Here is a 14,853-nt window from a genome sequence, read left to right on the forward strand (position 1 = left end):
ACACCACTGCCCCATTTCACAGATGCAGAGGTGACCACTGAGTGCCCAGCGAGCTCTCGGAATGTAGACTCCAGCCGAGTTGACCCACTGGACTTCACATGAGTGAGAAGTAAATTTCTGCTGTGCCAAGCCCCTGAGATGCAGGGTCTGCTTGTTACTGCAGCCTAGCCCAGCTGAGGCTGACTAATACAGCCCTGCAGAAGAGCACGCAGCTCCACCGGAAAAGACTCTCCACGTGATTGAGGAAAAACAGGTTAAGTCAGATATGCATATATTTGTAGACTAGATATGCACATGAGTGAACTGAAAACTACATTGTAAGGAACATATATGAGTGTTAAGAATCATTATCTCTCAGTCTTAGGATTTCAGGTGATTTTTATTTTACATATTTTTATGATCTATATTTTCTAACTTGAAAACACATTTACTTGTTTTATTTTTTAAATAAGTAAAATCAATGAAGTCATTTTTAAAAAGAAAAATTATTCCACTCTCTTTTCTAATTATTTGGAGTTCAGAGAAAAAGAGAAGCTTTTCTGTTTTTACGCTTAGAATCGTGAAGTACATATTGTCACGTGTTCTACTTTTTTCACTTATTTAGTGATCTTTAAACTTTAGACATGATTTTTATTACCATTTAAGAACAATGTGATGGAAAAAATATATTATAAAACTGATAAATAAGGGCCAACCAGGTGTACATTCTTCACAAAGAAATCCACCCGTCTCCCTGCACAGCACAGAGGACAGTGACGCATGACTGACGCTCACGTAACTCTTGGACCATGCAGAAGACAGGCATTTCAGATCAGTCGTGCACCCAGTCAAAATGAGCTCCAGCATTCCAGATGACAGGACCGAACACACATCCCTTCTCTGACAGACGTGAGCTGAGCCACACTTACGCCACTTCCAGAAGACAAAATGGTTCCCAAGGTACAGACACTTTGAAGATCAAAATGTTCTTTTTTCTTACCTCTGACACACTAGTCCAACTGGGCAGCTGAAGAACCTCTCCCACGGATTTTAAGAACGTCTAAAGGCAGACAAAATGACACAGCTTAGCACGTACCCCTAAGCCTCATTTCTTAAGATTTTCAATTTTCCCCATCTCTATCAAGCACTGGGTTTTGCGTACAGCAGTAAACAGAAACAGCTCGCATTAGTGTATCGGGTTATATTTTACAAAGCCCTTATCAATGTTATCTTATTTGCTCCCCGTGACAACCCTTTAGTTAGGGGCAAGCATTTAGATGCCAAAATGAACACAGCTTAGTTATGGCAGAAGCCCTACACACAGAATGAACAAGTGAACGAATGAAGAATTCACGGCCTGCTGAGTGTGATTCTCTTGGGACGAGAAACCAAACTGACATAAAACACTTGTGTTCATTGGAAATTACCTCTCTATAAAGCGGAAGTTACTTGGGGTTCCTTGGTCAAACCTTAAAGCCATGTTTGGTTTGGCTCACTATTGTTCTAAAAAAAATGAAATTAGCTTCTAACATTTTCAAATTGGGAGATTTAAATGAAAATATGTAAATTTCCTGCTTCTTTTTAAAAAGGCGAAAGCTCAGACGACCCCTAGCCCATATTCCCACATGGCCACCATTGATCAAAGCTGAACAGCAGCTGCCCCTAGGCAGGAATGTGTTCCCCAGCTCACCCTGGTCCTCACCACTCCCTATTGCCTTACACCAAGTCTGTTTCACTCACGTACATCACTCTTACAGGCTTTTAACTGTTTGTCTCCTCCTATAGACACCAGAATTAAACTTAGAGCCTGATCTAAACCTCCCATATTTCCCCCCAAAACTGCCATCTCCAGAAAGATCACATTCTTCCTCACCCTTTTAGACACTAAATATTTAGAGAATACATCATCAAAACTCCTCACTCTTTAGTTTATCTTTATTTGATAAATACTCATTGAGACCCTAAAGCGCAAGGCCTTCAGAATGGAGGATGAACACAACAGTCCCCCTCCTGCCTCACGGGGCTCGAGGGCTCCAGGGCAGAGGTTACAATCTAGAGCGGGGCCAGCACCTTCTTTTCAAGGGTCCCCTAGTAAAGAGCTTAGCCTTTATGAGCCACACAGTTCTGCCACAAGCACTCAACTCTGCTACTGTAGTGCAAAAGCAGCCAGAGACAGCACAGAAGTGACCCAGAGAGCAGGTGTCAATAAAACTTTATTCACAAAAGCAGGCAGAGGGCCAGACGAGGGCTGGGGGCTGCGGTTTGCTGACTCCTGATCTAGTGCAGTTCAGTTGAGCTGAAATATAATGCAACTCACATTTGTCATTTTAAATCTTCTAGTGGCCATATTTTAAAAAGTAAAATAAGTGAAATTAATTTTAATAGTATATTTTACTTAGCCCAATGTATCTGAAATATTATTTCAACATGTAATTGACCTAAAAATTTTTAATTCGATAGTTTACATTCTTCTCTTTGTACTCGGTTTTAGGAATCCGGCTTGTGTTTTCCACTCACAGCACATCTTGGTTTGGACTAGCCGCAGGCCGAGTGCTCCCGTCTCATAGGGCTAATGGCCACCTTACTACCCAGCCCAGGAAGGGACTCTTGGCATTTTCCCATCCAACTGCCAGTGGCGAGAAGCCAGGGCATCATGGAAAATAGGATAACGGATGCCAAGGATTTGTGTTTCTCATTAAATGAGAGACATCAGTGGGATTTGGGGTAAACCTGCATGAGTCTTCTCCAGGACACCCAGAGTCAGGTGCCTCCACACAGCTCCACTCCAGAGGTGTAGTGGTTGGGGTCACACCGTGTGACCCAACTCCACCTTGGCCCTGTTGCCAAGGGAGGCAGCAGAGTGTAGACCAGGAGTCACAAACCCAAATGCCTACAGGAGCCAGGCAGATGTAGAGACGGGCCAGGCTGGTGGGTGTTGGGAAAATGAGCTGAAGAGCTGAGTCTGCAGGAGGCCCCACTAAGCCGTCGAGAGCCGGCTGGAGTGGCCACGCCATCTCGTTGTTCATGAGAAACCTGACATCCGGCCTTTATCTAAAAGTTCCTCATTTTCTTAAAACTCTGTGTAGGTCAAACAAAACACCTGTGGGCCATGAGCTGGCAGGTGGCCTCCCCCGACCCCTGATCCACCAGGCACAGAAATCAAATAGCTTTACCTCGGTGAGATTCAGCGCTGTTTCCCCTGAGAGGGATTTATTGGGTAAGCTGAGGGACACGTTTTGAAGATAATTCAGTACAATTCCAGGACTCTGGAAGTTTTTTCTCTCCTCTGTCAAGTTGGTTATGATGGGATGGTAGGCGTCAGTGGGCATCTAAAAGAAATCAGCAACGTGAGTTCCTACTGAGCATGGAAGCCGAGATATTCTACAGAGTTCCGTGTCCTCTGGGTCTCCTTAGACGGTAATAACACGTAACGATGATAGCACCTACTGGGCACCAGGCACTTTCGTGACTACTTTACATCTATTGACATCCCATCCTGCCAACAGCCTCATGAAATAAATACGTGCCCATTTGGTCGATGGAACTAAGCACAGTGAGGCTGACACAGAAATAAGCGGTAGGACAGGGACGGGAAGCCAAGCAGAGGGTTCAGAGCCTGTGCCTCACCATGCTGTTAATGTTCTCATGGGGGAAAGTGGTTTGATTACAAACACTAATTCCATTTAGCATTTTCTGTAGGAATTGCTCCTTTCCTCGAACATGGGAAGACAGGGCATAAAGAGCAGCGGAGCGTCGAGGCCAGCTCCTGCTTGCTCTCTGCTCACCGTGCCAAATGCCCCAGGAAGCAGTCCCAGCGTCCCTGTGTCCCTAAGCAGCCTTGCTTACTCCTTTTAGGTGCCTGAGTTACAGGCTACATGACGCAGAGGATTTTTTCTTCAGCCACTCTTAGCATCAAGAATTAGCACCAAAATTAGCTTCTCCTCCATTTATGATTTCTTCCCAGACATCATATGCCAATAGGAGGGAGCCAGACTGTCTGATGGAGTTTCGCCTCTCCTGGCACACAGTCCAAGTAAAAAGACATCGACAAGAGGGGGCAACAGAGAAAGGCGCCTGCTCACCATGGGGCTCGCCGTCGGCGTTGTGAGGAAGCCCGCTGGGGTTGAAGACAGCAGAACATGCTTTCCTGGAAGAAATCAGAAATGCTTAATTAAGGACTGGAACAGGGGCACGTCTTTCGCCCTCAGGAAGGCCTGTCCCTGTTCAAGACTCTGCCGGCCTCAGACGCAGCTCGGAGAGCCTCACAATGTTTTGAGTGGGAACGTTGCTGGAACAGTAAAGGGCTAATAAATCAGCTTAATGGAGAGATTGGAGGGATTTTCCCAGGTCAAATTATCTTTCCATTTATATCCTAAATTGCTTTTGATCACCCTTCATGCAAGTCACCATATAAACAGATGATTTTATACAGCTTTGACCAATTTCAAATAAAGAAAGAACCCAAAGAAAGAGGCTTCAAATGCCTCTGAACTAGTCAGAGAAACACAGAGCTCTGTTCGTCATGGGGCAAGGACAAGCAGGAGACCAGGGGACTTCCCTTCCAGAGAGATGACGTGAGGCAGGACCCCAGGGAAGTGGGGGGCTATGCTCCTGAGCCCCTTCCACCCTGAGGATTCTAGTTATTCTTTCTATTCAAGACTCCATCTGGTTAATTACGAATAATGAAGATGAAATAAGGAAAATTAAGACATGATTTGCTATTCTCAGCCTGTTTGCCACGAGCTATCTCTGATCTTAGCATTTACTCCCTGATGAGCACACAGACTTAAGCAGACACTACATCCCTCAAGGTGGCTTCGGGGTGACGTGAGGAAGGACCTCCTCACCCCCAGTTAGCTCCAGGAGGAACTGACCCGTTGGTTGGGGTGAGGATGATAGCTGGTGGATGCAGAAAGTGTGACACAACCGGGAGAATCGGGGCCCCAGACACTCCATCACGCACATCAGGGCCACATTCCTTCCTCGAGTGCCAACGAGTTACAGAGGAGTCATGTCAAATTCACGCTTATCTCAGGCGAGTCCACAAAACAAAGTGAAGGATGGTAAAAGTCAGCCTGGCGACCCCGCCCACCCTCACAGCTGATGCTCATGCAAGACTGAGATGAGAAATGAGGACCTGCCGTGTCCTCAGTCAGTCTCGTTCCCCAGCGACTCTTGTAAAGTGCACATCTGGCCATGCTGAGTGTGTTTCTCGTGTTCAAAGATAAAGGCTTTCCAATCACGTGATGGAGCACGGCCTCCTCCTTGCTCTTGTTCTCGGCAGAAGGCGGGCCATCCGTTGAGGCTGGGGCAAAACCCGGCCAGGGTGATAGAGAGATGATCTGCCTTTGTATGAACAAGAAAAGGCCCCGCATCTGGACAGATCGGCCAGAAAATGGGCCTGCTCTAGCTAAAGGGTTAGAAGAGGGCACCACCCTGGACAGTCACCCAGAGAAACACCCCCTTGGACCCCAGCAGCCGCAGCACACAGCTTCACATGCAGATAGATCTTATGCCCAGAACAGGTCCTCCCTCCCCCCGGGGACACAGCCCACCAGGGCCCGGGCCAGGCCTGAGAGCAGGCTGGATTGCAGCACCATTTGTCTGTGTGAGCACAGCGGCCCTGAACCTGTGGAGCTGGACTAACGAAGCGACGGGACGTGCAGCCCCACGCAGGGCCTTCCAGGGGACTTCCCAGGTCATCTGTCCTACACGTGCTTTACGTCATGCACCCGTCTTCAGAACCAAATCCCCAAGCAACGTGGGACTCTGACGGCTCCCATTCTGCTTCAGCAAAAGCGCAGGGCGTGAGCTCTCAGGATGCCGAAGTGTTAACAGAACACCTCTCCCGAATCCCCAAAGACTCGGGCATCCCTTCCCAGAGCGCAGAGGGCGAGGTGGACTGCATGCACATGACTCAGCTGCCGAGCGTTCCTGAAACGCTGCACCGGGCAGGCAGGCGACACGCCCCATCCCTGAGCCCAGAGTTGTCCTAGTGACAAGGGTTTGCTGTGACAGCTACAAGAACCAGAGATGCCTCTTTCCAGCGTTCCTAAGACAGCAAGCCAGCAGAGACGCAGGGCCTGCGTGAGGCTCTCAGCAATACACACGGACAGCATCCTGGTCTCAGAGACAATGCTCTGACTCCCAGGCAATAAAATGCAGGAGACTGAAACCCTTCCTCCTTCCGCAGGACACCATATTTTGCCCTCATGGCCCTTCAGTGAAAGGGAGTGAATTCCACTCTTTCAGTGAAGGCTGGAAATGTCAAGGCTGCGATGCACGTGGGCTGTTTCTGCGTGCACAGCGGCTCCGCCCGCTTCTGAGCCCAGCATCCCTGATCGTCCTTTGGGGCATCCCTCTCCACATACTCTGGACAAGGCTGACCCCACTGCCATTTCAGGGGTGGACTGTGACCCAGGCTTAGGCCCATCAGCATATTCTACAACCCAGCCACCGCAAGCCACTCAGGGGAAACACATGGATCAGTCTAGGCCAGTAAGAGTCGTGGGCAGCCCTGTTGAAGGAGCTGAGGGTGCTGGAGGAAGAGGATGCAACCCCGGAGGGAAGGGCAGCTGCCCTGGCACCACAAGAAGGATAACTCGAAGGAGGGCAGGGTCAAAAACAGATTCCTAGTGGCATCATTTGAGCACCTGAATCAAACCAGTCCTGAAGCAGATTCTCCCCTATTGTTTCCATTGTGAGAGATAAAAAAAATTCCCTTGTTGGCTTAAGTCATTTTGAGCTGAGTTTTCTGTCACACAATCACTAGGGTCCTCACAGCTGAGGGACTCCGTGTCAGAGCCTGAGCCAGTGCCAGCCGGGATCCGGAACGCAGGCCTTCCACCTCCTGGTCCTGAACTCCCCCTCCCCCTGGGGCCCTGGTGTCAGTGCAGCCACCAACCAGGAAGCGTTCACCAGGTGCCAACAGGGTGAGTCTTGCCATTCCGCAGATTATTTCATGTCAATCAAAGAAACAGTACTTTCACTTGTGGGGAGAATGAAAATGGAATTGTGGGGGAAACATTAATATTAATCTTAAAACAATGAAAATGTATTGAAAACTTGCCATGTGCGGGCCTTGTGCTAACGGCCTCAGCCTCTCACATTAATCTTCACAGCACCCCCAGGACGGGGCAGTGTGAGTCTCATCCATTTTACAGAGGAGAAAACTGTGACTTGGAGAGATTAAGACACAAAGGCTCTCAGTATTATCGGATTCCATTTATATGGACCATCCAGACAGGTCAATCCAGGAAGACAGAAAGTAAATCATGGGGGGCTGGCGAGGCAGGGATGGGGGTGACTGCTCGTGGGCGCTGTGTCCTTTTGGGGTGATGAGAATGTTTTGAAACTGGAGGTGATGGTTGCCCAGCACTATGGACACACTAAGTATCACCGAAGTGTACACCTTAAAATGGTTAAGTTTATGTTGTACAAATTTTACCTCAATAAAAAAAACTGACTTCCCCAGTCCCACGGCTCATCGTGGCTGAATGAAGATTTGAACCCAGGTTCCACAGGTCCCTGATCTGAACAACTGCTCTGTGCTGAGCAGGAAGGGGCATCCTCGGGGCACGTGGTAAACACTTGTTGATGAAATGCACTAATGGATCTGGGATATTTGCTTCTCAAATGATCACCCGTCACACCCACGTCGAAAACTCCCTGAGGACCAGCAGGAGAATATTAATCACTGTCTCTGCTGAGCTGTCGATCCCTCCATCTTAGGGAACAGGCGTTCGAGGAAATGCATTTCTAAGGTTCACGAGATCAGATCTCAGGCTGCAGCGCTGACTGCTGTCTCAGGGGAGTGGGGAGAAGAGGAGAGCTGGGAAGGGGAGGTGGATACGAAAGTGCCACCTAGAAGCAGGCGTCACACCCGGCCCACAGCCCTCGCCCTCTCACTGACCGATGGCCGCCGTGAAGTACATCGCGATCTCCTCCGGAGTCAGGGCCCGTTCCCAGATGATGAACTCGTCGAAAGCTCCGTTCTCGTAGCGCTTGGTCCGGTCCTGCTCGGACCCTATCACGAGGTTGACGTTGGGCTCCCCATAGGCGTGTGACACTTTGCCCCTTGGGTCCGAGGTGCTCAGGGTCCCATTGACATAGACTTTCAGACCCTCCTTGGACTTCCACGTGAACAGGACATGAGTCCAGTAGGGGCCTGGGAAAGAGCAAAGGTCACCAATCTGAGTGCTGTGTGAATGAGCTCCTCATGCATTTTTTCCAGTTTTTAAGCACATCCCTCTTTCTTAAGATGACTGGTCACTGTTAACTTTGGTGGGTCCTAATACAGGTCATCGTATAGATCTGACTTTCTTCTGTCCTCTGGAGCACAGGAGAGAAATTACCTGCATCCCCAAAATTCCAGAAGCAGCTCAAGGAGACCCTTGGTTATTTTAAATTAGACTCTTTGCTGTGTTCAATTAAAATAAAATAATAACAAATGGTCATAACTTGTTCCAAAGTGTTTTTTTTAAGTCCTGCCTAGGCCATCACAGTGAAGGTCAGTAAAACCTCTCTGAGGGCCTGACTCAGCCCACAGGACACCAGCATCAACCTATACTCTGACGCAGCGCCTGTGGCATTAACCAACATGGCGGCACTAGGGAGGCAAGACGGCTCTCCTGCCTCGTTCGGGAGCCTCCATCAATGAGCTCTGGCAGTCACTCGTCTCTCCGGCATAAGAACTGTGTCTGCCAACGAGAAGAATGTTCATCCGACTTTCATGGCAGCTTGTCCCACAAAGGACCCCACTTTTTTTTCAAGTGTCTTGTTAAGACATCCTGATGGCCTTGCTGCAGGAAGGAACTGGCAGCCCTTCTGGACACATATCACCTCGAGCTGGGCAGTCATCTGAGATCACCAGCAATTACATCAGGCTTCTCGCTCAGGGTTGTGCAACTCTCTAATTTTGAGTCTCTGGAGACCACTCAGATCCCAAATAGGTCCCTTGAGTTTAAAGCATGAATAACAGATCCCTTCAATGAACAAATAAAGAGCACATTGCCAGGCAGAAATGTCTAGAATGCCCCCCATTTCCCTGGGTAGAAAAACAGGCCAAGTTCAGCTGACTTGAACTTCAAACATGTTCAGGAAACCTGCAAGGTGCCTGAGGTTGTGTTGGCCCAAGGAGCATGGAGAGAAGACTTGCACATAAGAAAGAGAGCAGGCAGGGGCTGTCCCCGTGGCCGAGTGGTTAAGTTCACGTGCTCTGCTGCAGGCGGCCCAGTGTTTCGTTGGTTCGAATCCTGGGCGTGGACACAGCACCGCTCATCAAACCACGCTGAGGCAGCGTCCCACATGCTACAACTAGAAGGACCCACAACGAAGAATATACAAGTATGTACCGGAGGACTTTGGGGAGAAAAAGGAAAAAAATAAAATCTTTAAAAAAAAAAGAGAGCAGGCAGAACACGAGAAGACCATGAACAAGGTACGGCAGTTCAGGGGACGGGGGAGCAGAGATTAGTTCCGGCCTCGGGGACCAGAGAAGGCAAATATGCAGGACTCCCTCAAACTGTAAACTCACTGAATTTCCCACGTTTACTGAGGTGGAGGTGCAAGTTTGGTCTGTGTACACAGTGCCCAGAGAAGGCAAAGACATTCAGTATTCCCCGTGCACCACATTCCAGCCTCTTCGTGTGTATTAACTCACTTACCTCTCATGGTCACCCTATCACGTAATACCGTGACCATCCTCACCTCATGACTGAGGAAACTGAGGCACAGAGCAGGCAAGGCGCCGGGGTTCCCACCGTGAGCACGGTACAGAGGCGGGATCTGGACCAGGCTGTTGGCTCCAGAGTCCACGTTTTTTAACTGAGATGTGCAGCCACCAGAAAACGAATTTTCCTTAAATACGTCAAAGACATCATTTCCTACTGTTGGAAAGCATTGTGGGCCTTTGTCCTGCCCCCAACACCTCTGTGCTTCCCTTCTTAGTCTCCCACCCTGACTAGGGCCCCCTCAGTGCTGCCCCAAGATGCTCTGAGTCCCAGGCACCTCTCCGCCTCCTCCGGTGTCCCCTGCAGACCTCCGCCAGCCCCCCAGCTTCCTGCCCCACACCTCTGACCTCACCCCAGTGAACGATCGGCCCCACTACACCCGGGAGAAAGTAGGAACATCAGACAGAACCACGCTGGCCTCTCAGCTCCCACCTGCTAAGGAAGCCACAGCCGCAGGCACCGTCCTCTCCCCACCCGCCCAGAGCCCCCTCCTGTGCCCAGGGCTCCACACGCCCCCCCCAGCCCCACCTTCTTCTCCACAATCTCCAGCCTCTCTTTTCCGAAAGGCTTTTCATATCATATGTTAAACATTTTCAAGTCTATACCACTAAAAAGAAGGAGGAGAAAAAAGATGAGGGGGAGGAGAGGAGGACAATGACGACAAGGGGGAGGGAGAAGGGGGGACAGCCAGCACCGTCCACTTCACTTCCCCAAACTGTGAGGGGAGTGCCACTGACGCTGCCACGGCGCGGATGCAGACCCGCAGCCTCCGCGCACAGAGGACTCTGACACAGTCCATTTGTGGTCAGTCGGGACCCAGGCGCCTGGTTGCACCACCCGGGCTCTTAACCCCGTGTTGAGCCATCTTGTTCTCGCCCTTTCCAGGCTATTCCCAAGCTGCCCCTTCCAGAAGGGTGCTCGGTGCCAGGACACCGAAGGGCGGTGAGAACGTCTCGCCCTTCGGTCCATCAGCTTCCCGTCATCAGGAGGGCCTCGCCTCCCCCAACGGACACTCGGGCTGGAGGCGCCCTTACCTGGGGGGCTGAAGGTGGCCTCCCACGTCTTGGAATTGTCCCGCGTGTACAGCTCCACGGAGCCCTTGCCACCGCTGGAGCAGATTTTGAACCCGTCGGAAATGACCTGTCCGCCATAAGCAGAAGGGATTGGTCTGGAGTGTTCTCCTTGTGTCTTCCAGAAAAAGGAAAATGTGACACCTGAGGAAAAGGAAGGTGCTGGGTCATTATTAATGACAAGCAGAAGGGATTTCACCTCTCAGAAGCAGGCTGTTCTCTCTGCTCTTTATTTTTTATTTAAAAAGCAATTTCTTTTTCTCATTCTAGAGACAACGTATGTTCAACTCAGAAAATACAGACAATAATAATAGGTAATATTTATTAAGAGCTCACTAAGTACCAGGCATTTTTCCAGGCGTTTCAAATGAATTATCTCCTCTTAAATAGTATGAAAACCCTGTTACCATCCCCATCATGCAGATGAAGAAACTGAGGCCACTTTGCCCAAGGTCACTAAATGAGTGACTGATGAAGATTAGATTCAAACTCCTGAGTCAGATTAGATTCAAACTCCAGAGTCGGACCCCAGAGCCGCGAACGTCAATAACCCACACCGTTCTGTTTCTATTCCTCCTACTGAGGCATCCTTAGGGCAGCTCCCGCCAGAACCTCTTCTATTAGCATATTTTACAAAGAAAGGAACTAACTCAGGCTTACTGGTTTACAAACCACATTTTTTAAAAACTTACTATATCATAAACTTCCTCCGATGGCCATAAATATACTTTTCTGCCGTCATTTTTTATATCTGCACAGCATCGCATTCTAAACAGGTACCACAATCATTTTTAAGCAAGTCCTTGCTGCTGGGTCTTAAGGTTTCCTTCAACTTTTTATTTTCCAACAGAACTAGAAGGAGTTCACATGCCTTGAGGATGAATCCCAGTGGGGATTTCTAGGCAAAGGGAAAGCCCACTTGGGAGGGTTTGGATGTCTACAACTGTACGTTTCCGACAGGAACAGAGTGGGGCGCACAGGGCCCTGGCAGCTAAAGTTTCTTTCAAGACGCCCGGCTTCCAGGTTCTTAGTGAGTCCCTAGCTCGGCCCCACACTGGGGCGAGGGTCCTGCTCCACGCGGACAACACGGTCTGGCTCAAAGGTCAGGATGATGGAGCTGGCCTGCTGCTTGATGTGTCTCCGTCACTGGAAGCAGACGGAGGGTGAGAACAAGGCCAGCTCTGGAGGGTGAGGACCCCACCCCACAATCACCCTGTGGGCCTGGGGCCAGCTCCTCTGTGACGGACAAGGGCCAGACCTGGCTGGAGCCTCGGCTGGATTTTAGGCTGCCCCTCATCGCCTTTGGAGCTGATTGCCTCCTTTCTGCCTCTCTGACTCCAGTCACTCTCACCCTTTCTTTGCACGTGAGTAAACTGTGCGTGTGCACATGAGAATGGGTGCACACACGTGTGTGTGCGCTAAGCCAGCAACCTGCCTGGACTCTGAGTGTGAAAGCTGGAAATAAATCCAGCTGCCTTGACCCTCCCACCCCGGCCCGGGCTCCGTGGAGAGAGAGCTTTGCTGATGCTGGGAGAGGACGGTGCCCAGAGCGGATCCCGACAGGCCGGCGATGGAGGCGGAGAGAAGAGGTGGAGGGCCATTTGCCACGGCCTTATTTACTTAAATGGCACCAAATTGAGCCTTCAGACCTTATCTTCAAATGAGATTATGGACACGGTCTTAGAGAGTCACTGAATTAGAAGAGGACATTTGTCATCAAGTATAAACTTGTGTCCCATTACAATCATCCTATTGTAATGCCTTATGAATCAACATATTTGTTACACATTGTTCAAATGTCTTGTGACAATATAACTGTGACAATTACATTACATCATACTTTTGTGGGTTCAAAGCCCTAATAGGATTAACATTAGTCTGTAAAACATAGTATAATTTTATAACCCTGGTTTGGAATTTCTCCATTTTTCTTTTTAACATAACAGAAACCTCAAAAAAATGGTAGGGGCCTGGACCTTTCCTGAGCTCTGTGAGGCTCCAGGGGAGAACACCAGGTCACAAGGGGTATGTCCTTAGGGCCACTGAGGAAAGCAAAGTCCTCAAAAGTGGCCTGTGATGTGGGTCCCCACAACAAAAGGACACTCAGAGTGCGGCTGTGCTGTCCCAGGACACAGCCTGCTCCCTGCCCAGGCGGCCGGTGGAGGCCTCACAGCCCGGAGCATGGCCACCACCTCTGTCTGCCGTCACCGTGGCGGTGCGGTCTGGATACGCCCCACGGCCTCCTGCTGTGCTCTCCCCTCTCCGAAACAACCAGTTTCGCTGGGAAACCAATACAGCGCGTTGTGAAACTTCTGTTATGAAACGAATTCCCTGTGGGATTCATGGAAGTCAAATTTTTCCAAACACTTTTGTGTTTAAAAATTCCTTCCACTCAATCCTGCCTTGGCCAAACGTCTTTCTGTTCAGGAAGAAAAATAAAAATAAAACCTTCAATTTGGTGTTAGGTAAGCGAAGATCGAAGGCAAACAGTGGTGCCTATAAGCCAAGCTTTTCATTTTTGTTAATTCGACCTGCAAAATAATTGCTTCCATCTGGGGAATAGTTTATATTTAAATGTCAGCTGACATTTTCATAGAGTCTTAAACGACTCACAATGAGCCTTCTAATATTAGCATTTGCGGGAACTTTGTTTCATGCTCTTGGGGTCATTCATACAAAGAAGAAAAAAATCTGAAGGAAAAAAATAATCACAATATTGACAAATTGATTTGACAGTTTTTCTCCTTATGAGCATTAAATCCTAGTTCATCCAAAAAATAAAGTGAGGAAAAGTTTTTCTCAACAAGACAAAAAAAGAAAAGAAAAATATCCAGATGTCACAGGAAAAGATGGATAAATTTGAATGCATAAATATTATAAAATTCTGCAAGGCAGAAAATTTACCATAACAAAGTGAAAAGACAAATGACAATCCAGGAGAAAAATATTTATAAGACATTTAACAGTTAAGAAATTAATTTCCTTACTATATAAAGAACACTGTATAAAAAACAAAAGCATGATTCCTAGCATTTAGTGAGAACTTACGATGAGCAAGATTGACTAGTCTAAGACTTTTACGTGCATTAACTCTTTTAATCCTCCCAACAACCCTATGAGGTAGGTGTCATTATTTTCCCCATTTTACAGGTGAGAAAACGGAAGCACACAGAGGTAAAGTAACTTGTCCAAGGCCACACAGCTGGTGACAGAGTCAGGATTTGACCCAGGCAGCCTGGCTCTGGAGCCTGCACCTGGAATCCCTGTGCTATTCTGCCCTTTCCTTGAGACAGTGTTGTTTGGGAGAGGGCTCATCACTGAACTAGACCAAAAAAGATCAGCAGGGATTCCAGGGAGGAAAAAAGTGCACTGTAAAGACCTGGGCCCAGCGAGGAAGCCTTGTTGATGCACGGTCCTCCCTGTCTCTGTGGTGGGTGGGAAGGCAGCTGGAGGGGTGGGTGGGAACCTTTCCAGCAGACCAGCAGCTCTTCCAGGCCACAGACTCAGCACCACATCCTGTATGTTTGTGATTCAAAGTGGACCAGAGCAGGAGCAAGTCAGAGGAGGCGACCTGCAGGTGTTGTCGCTGCCCAGCCACCCATCCTCCCTCACCCGGGAGCAGCAGCCCCAGGTTCCTTGGGAGAACCATCCACCCCGCTCTCATTCCCTCGAGTTTAGGTGGGGCCGACCACTCACCCCAGGCTAACGCAGGCTGGCCCGACCAGAATCACAGTGACGGTTCAGGGGTGGCCAGGCTCAGCTGATAAAATGGCAACCCGCAGCTTCTGGACCACCGTTGCTCTCACACCTGGAAAGCCTTCTTGAGAATGGAGGCAGAGCAACGGAGACATACAAAGCTCCGATGACAGCGTCTGAGCACCTGGGCCCAGCTTGTGGCAGACCGTATTTTCCAAAGAAGTCACAGCACCTCCCGTCCTGTCTACTTTCACGCCATGACCTTGCCCATCTTCATCAAGACCCAGGGCCCACTCCTCCAGCTGCCCTCTGCCTGACCTGACCAAGAGGACAGAGCAGAAGCGACACTGGCCGAGTTGCAGGAGCAGTCACTGACT

At 49.2% G+C, this 14,853-nt stretch overlaps 1 protein-coding gene across 2 annotated transcripts in view; it reads right to left on the reverse strand.

Annotated features, from left to right (window-relative positions):
• ADGRD1 (adhesion G protein-coupled receptor D1) overlaps positions 1 to 14,853 on the reverse strand; it is a 143,217-nt gene that overhangs the window by 104,663 nt on the left and 23,701 nt on the right. For both annotated transcript variants that reach the window (XM_046641204.1, XM_046641203.1), the window contains 5 exons: positions 10,745 to 10,924; positions 7,892 to 8,146; positions 4,062 to 4,126; positions 3,153 to 3,308; positions 980 to 1,039 (listed from right to left, as the gene is read on the reverse strand). In XM_046641204.1, the coding sequence (XP_046497160.1) occupies positions 980 to 1,039; positions 3,153 to 3,308; positions 4,062 to 4,126; positions 7,892 to 8,146; positions 10,745 to 10,924 (716 nt within the window). The remainder of the gene's footprint in view (positions 1 to 979; positions 1,040 to 3,152; positions 3,309 to 4,061; positions 4,127 to 7,891; positions 8,147 to 10,744; positions 10,925 to 14,853) is intronic.

This window comes from Equus quagga, chromosome 15 (genome assembly GCF_021613505.1).
Source record: "Equus quagga isolate Etosha38 chromosome 15, UCLA_HA_Equagga_1.0, whole genome shotgun sequence".
NCBI lineage: Eukaryota > Metazoa > Chordata > Mammalia > Perissodactyla > Equidae > Equus > Equus quagga.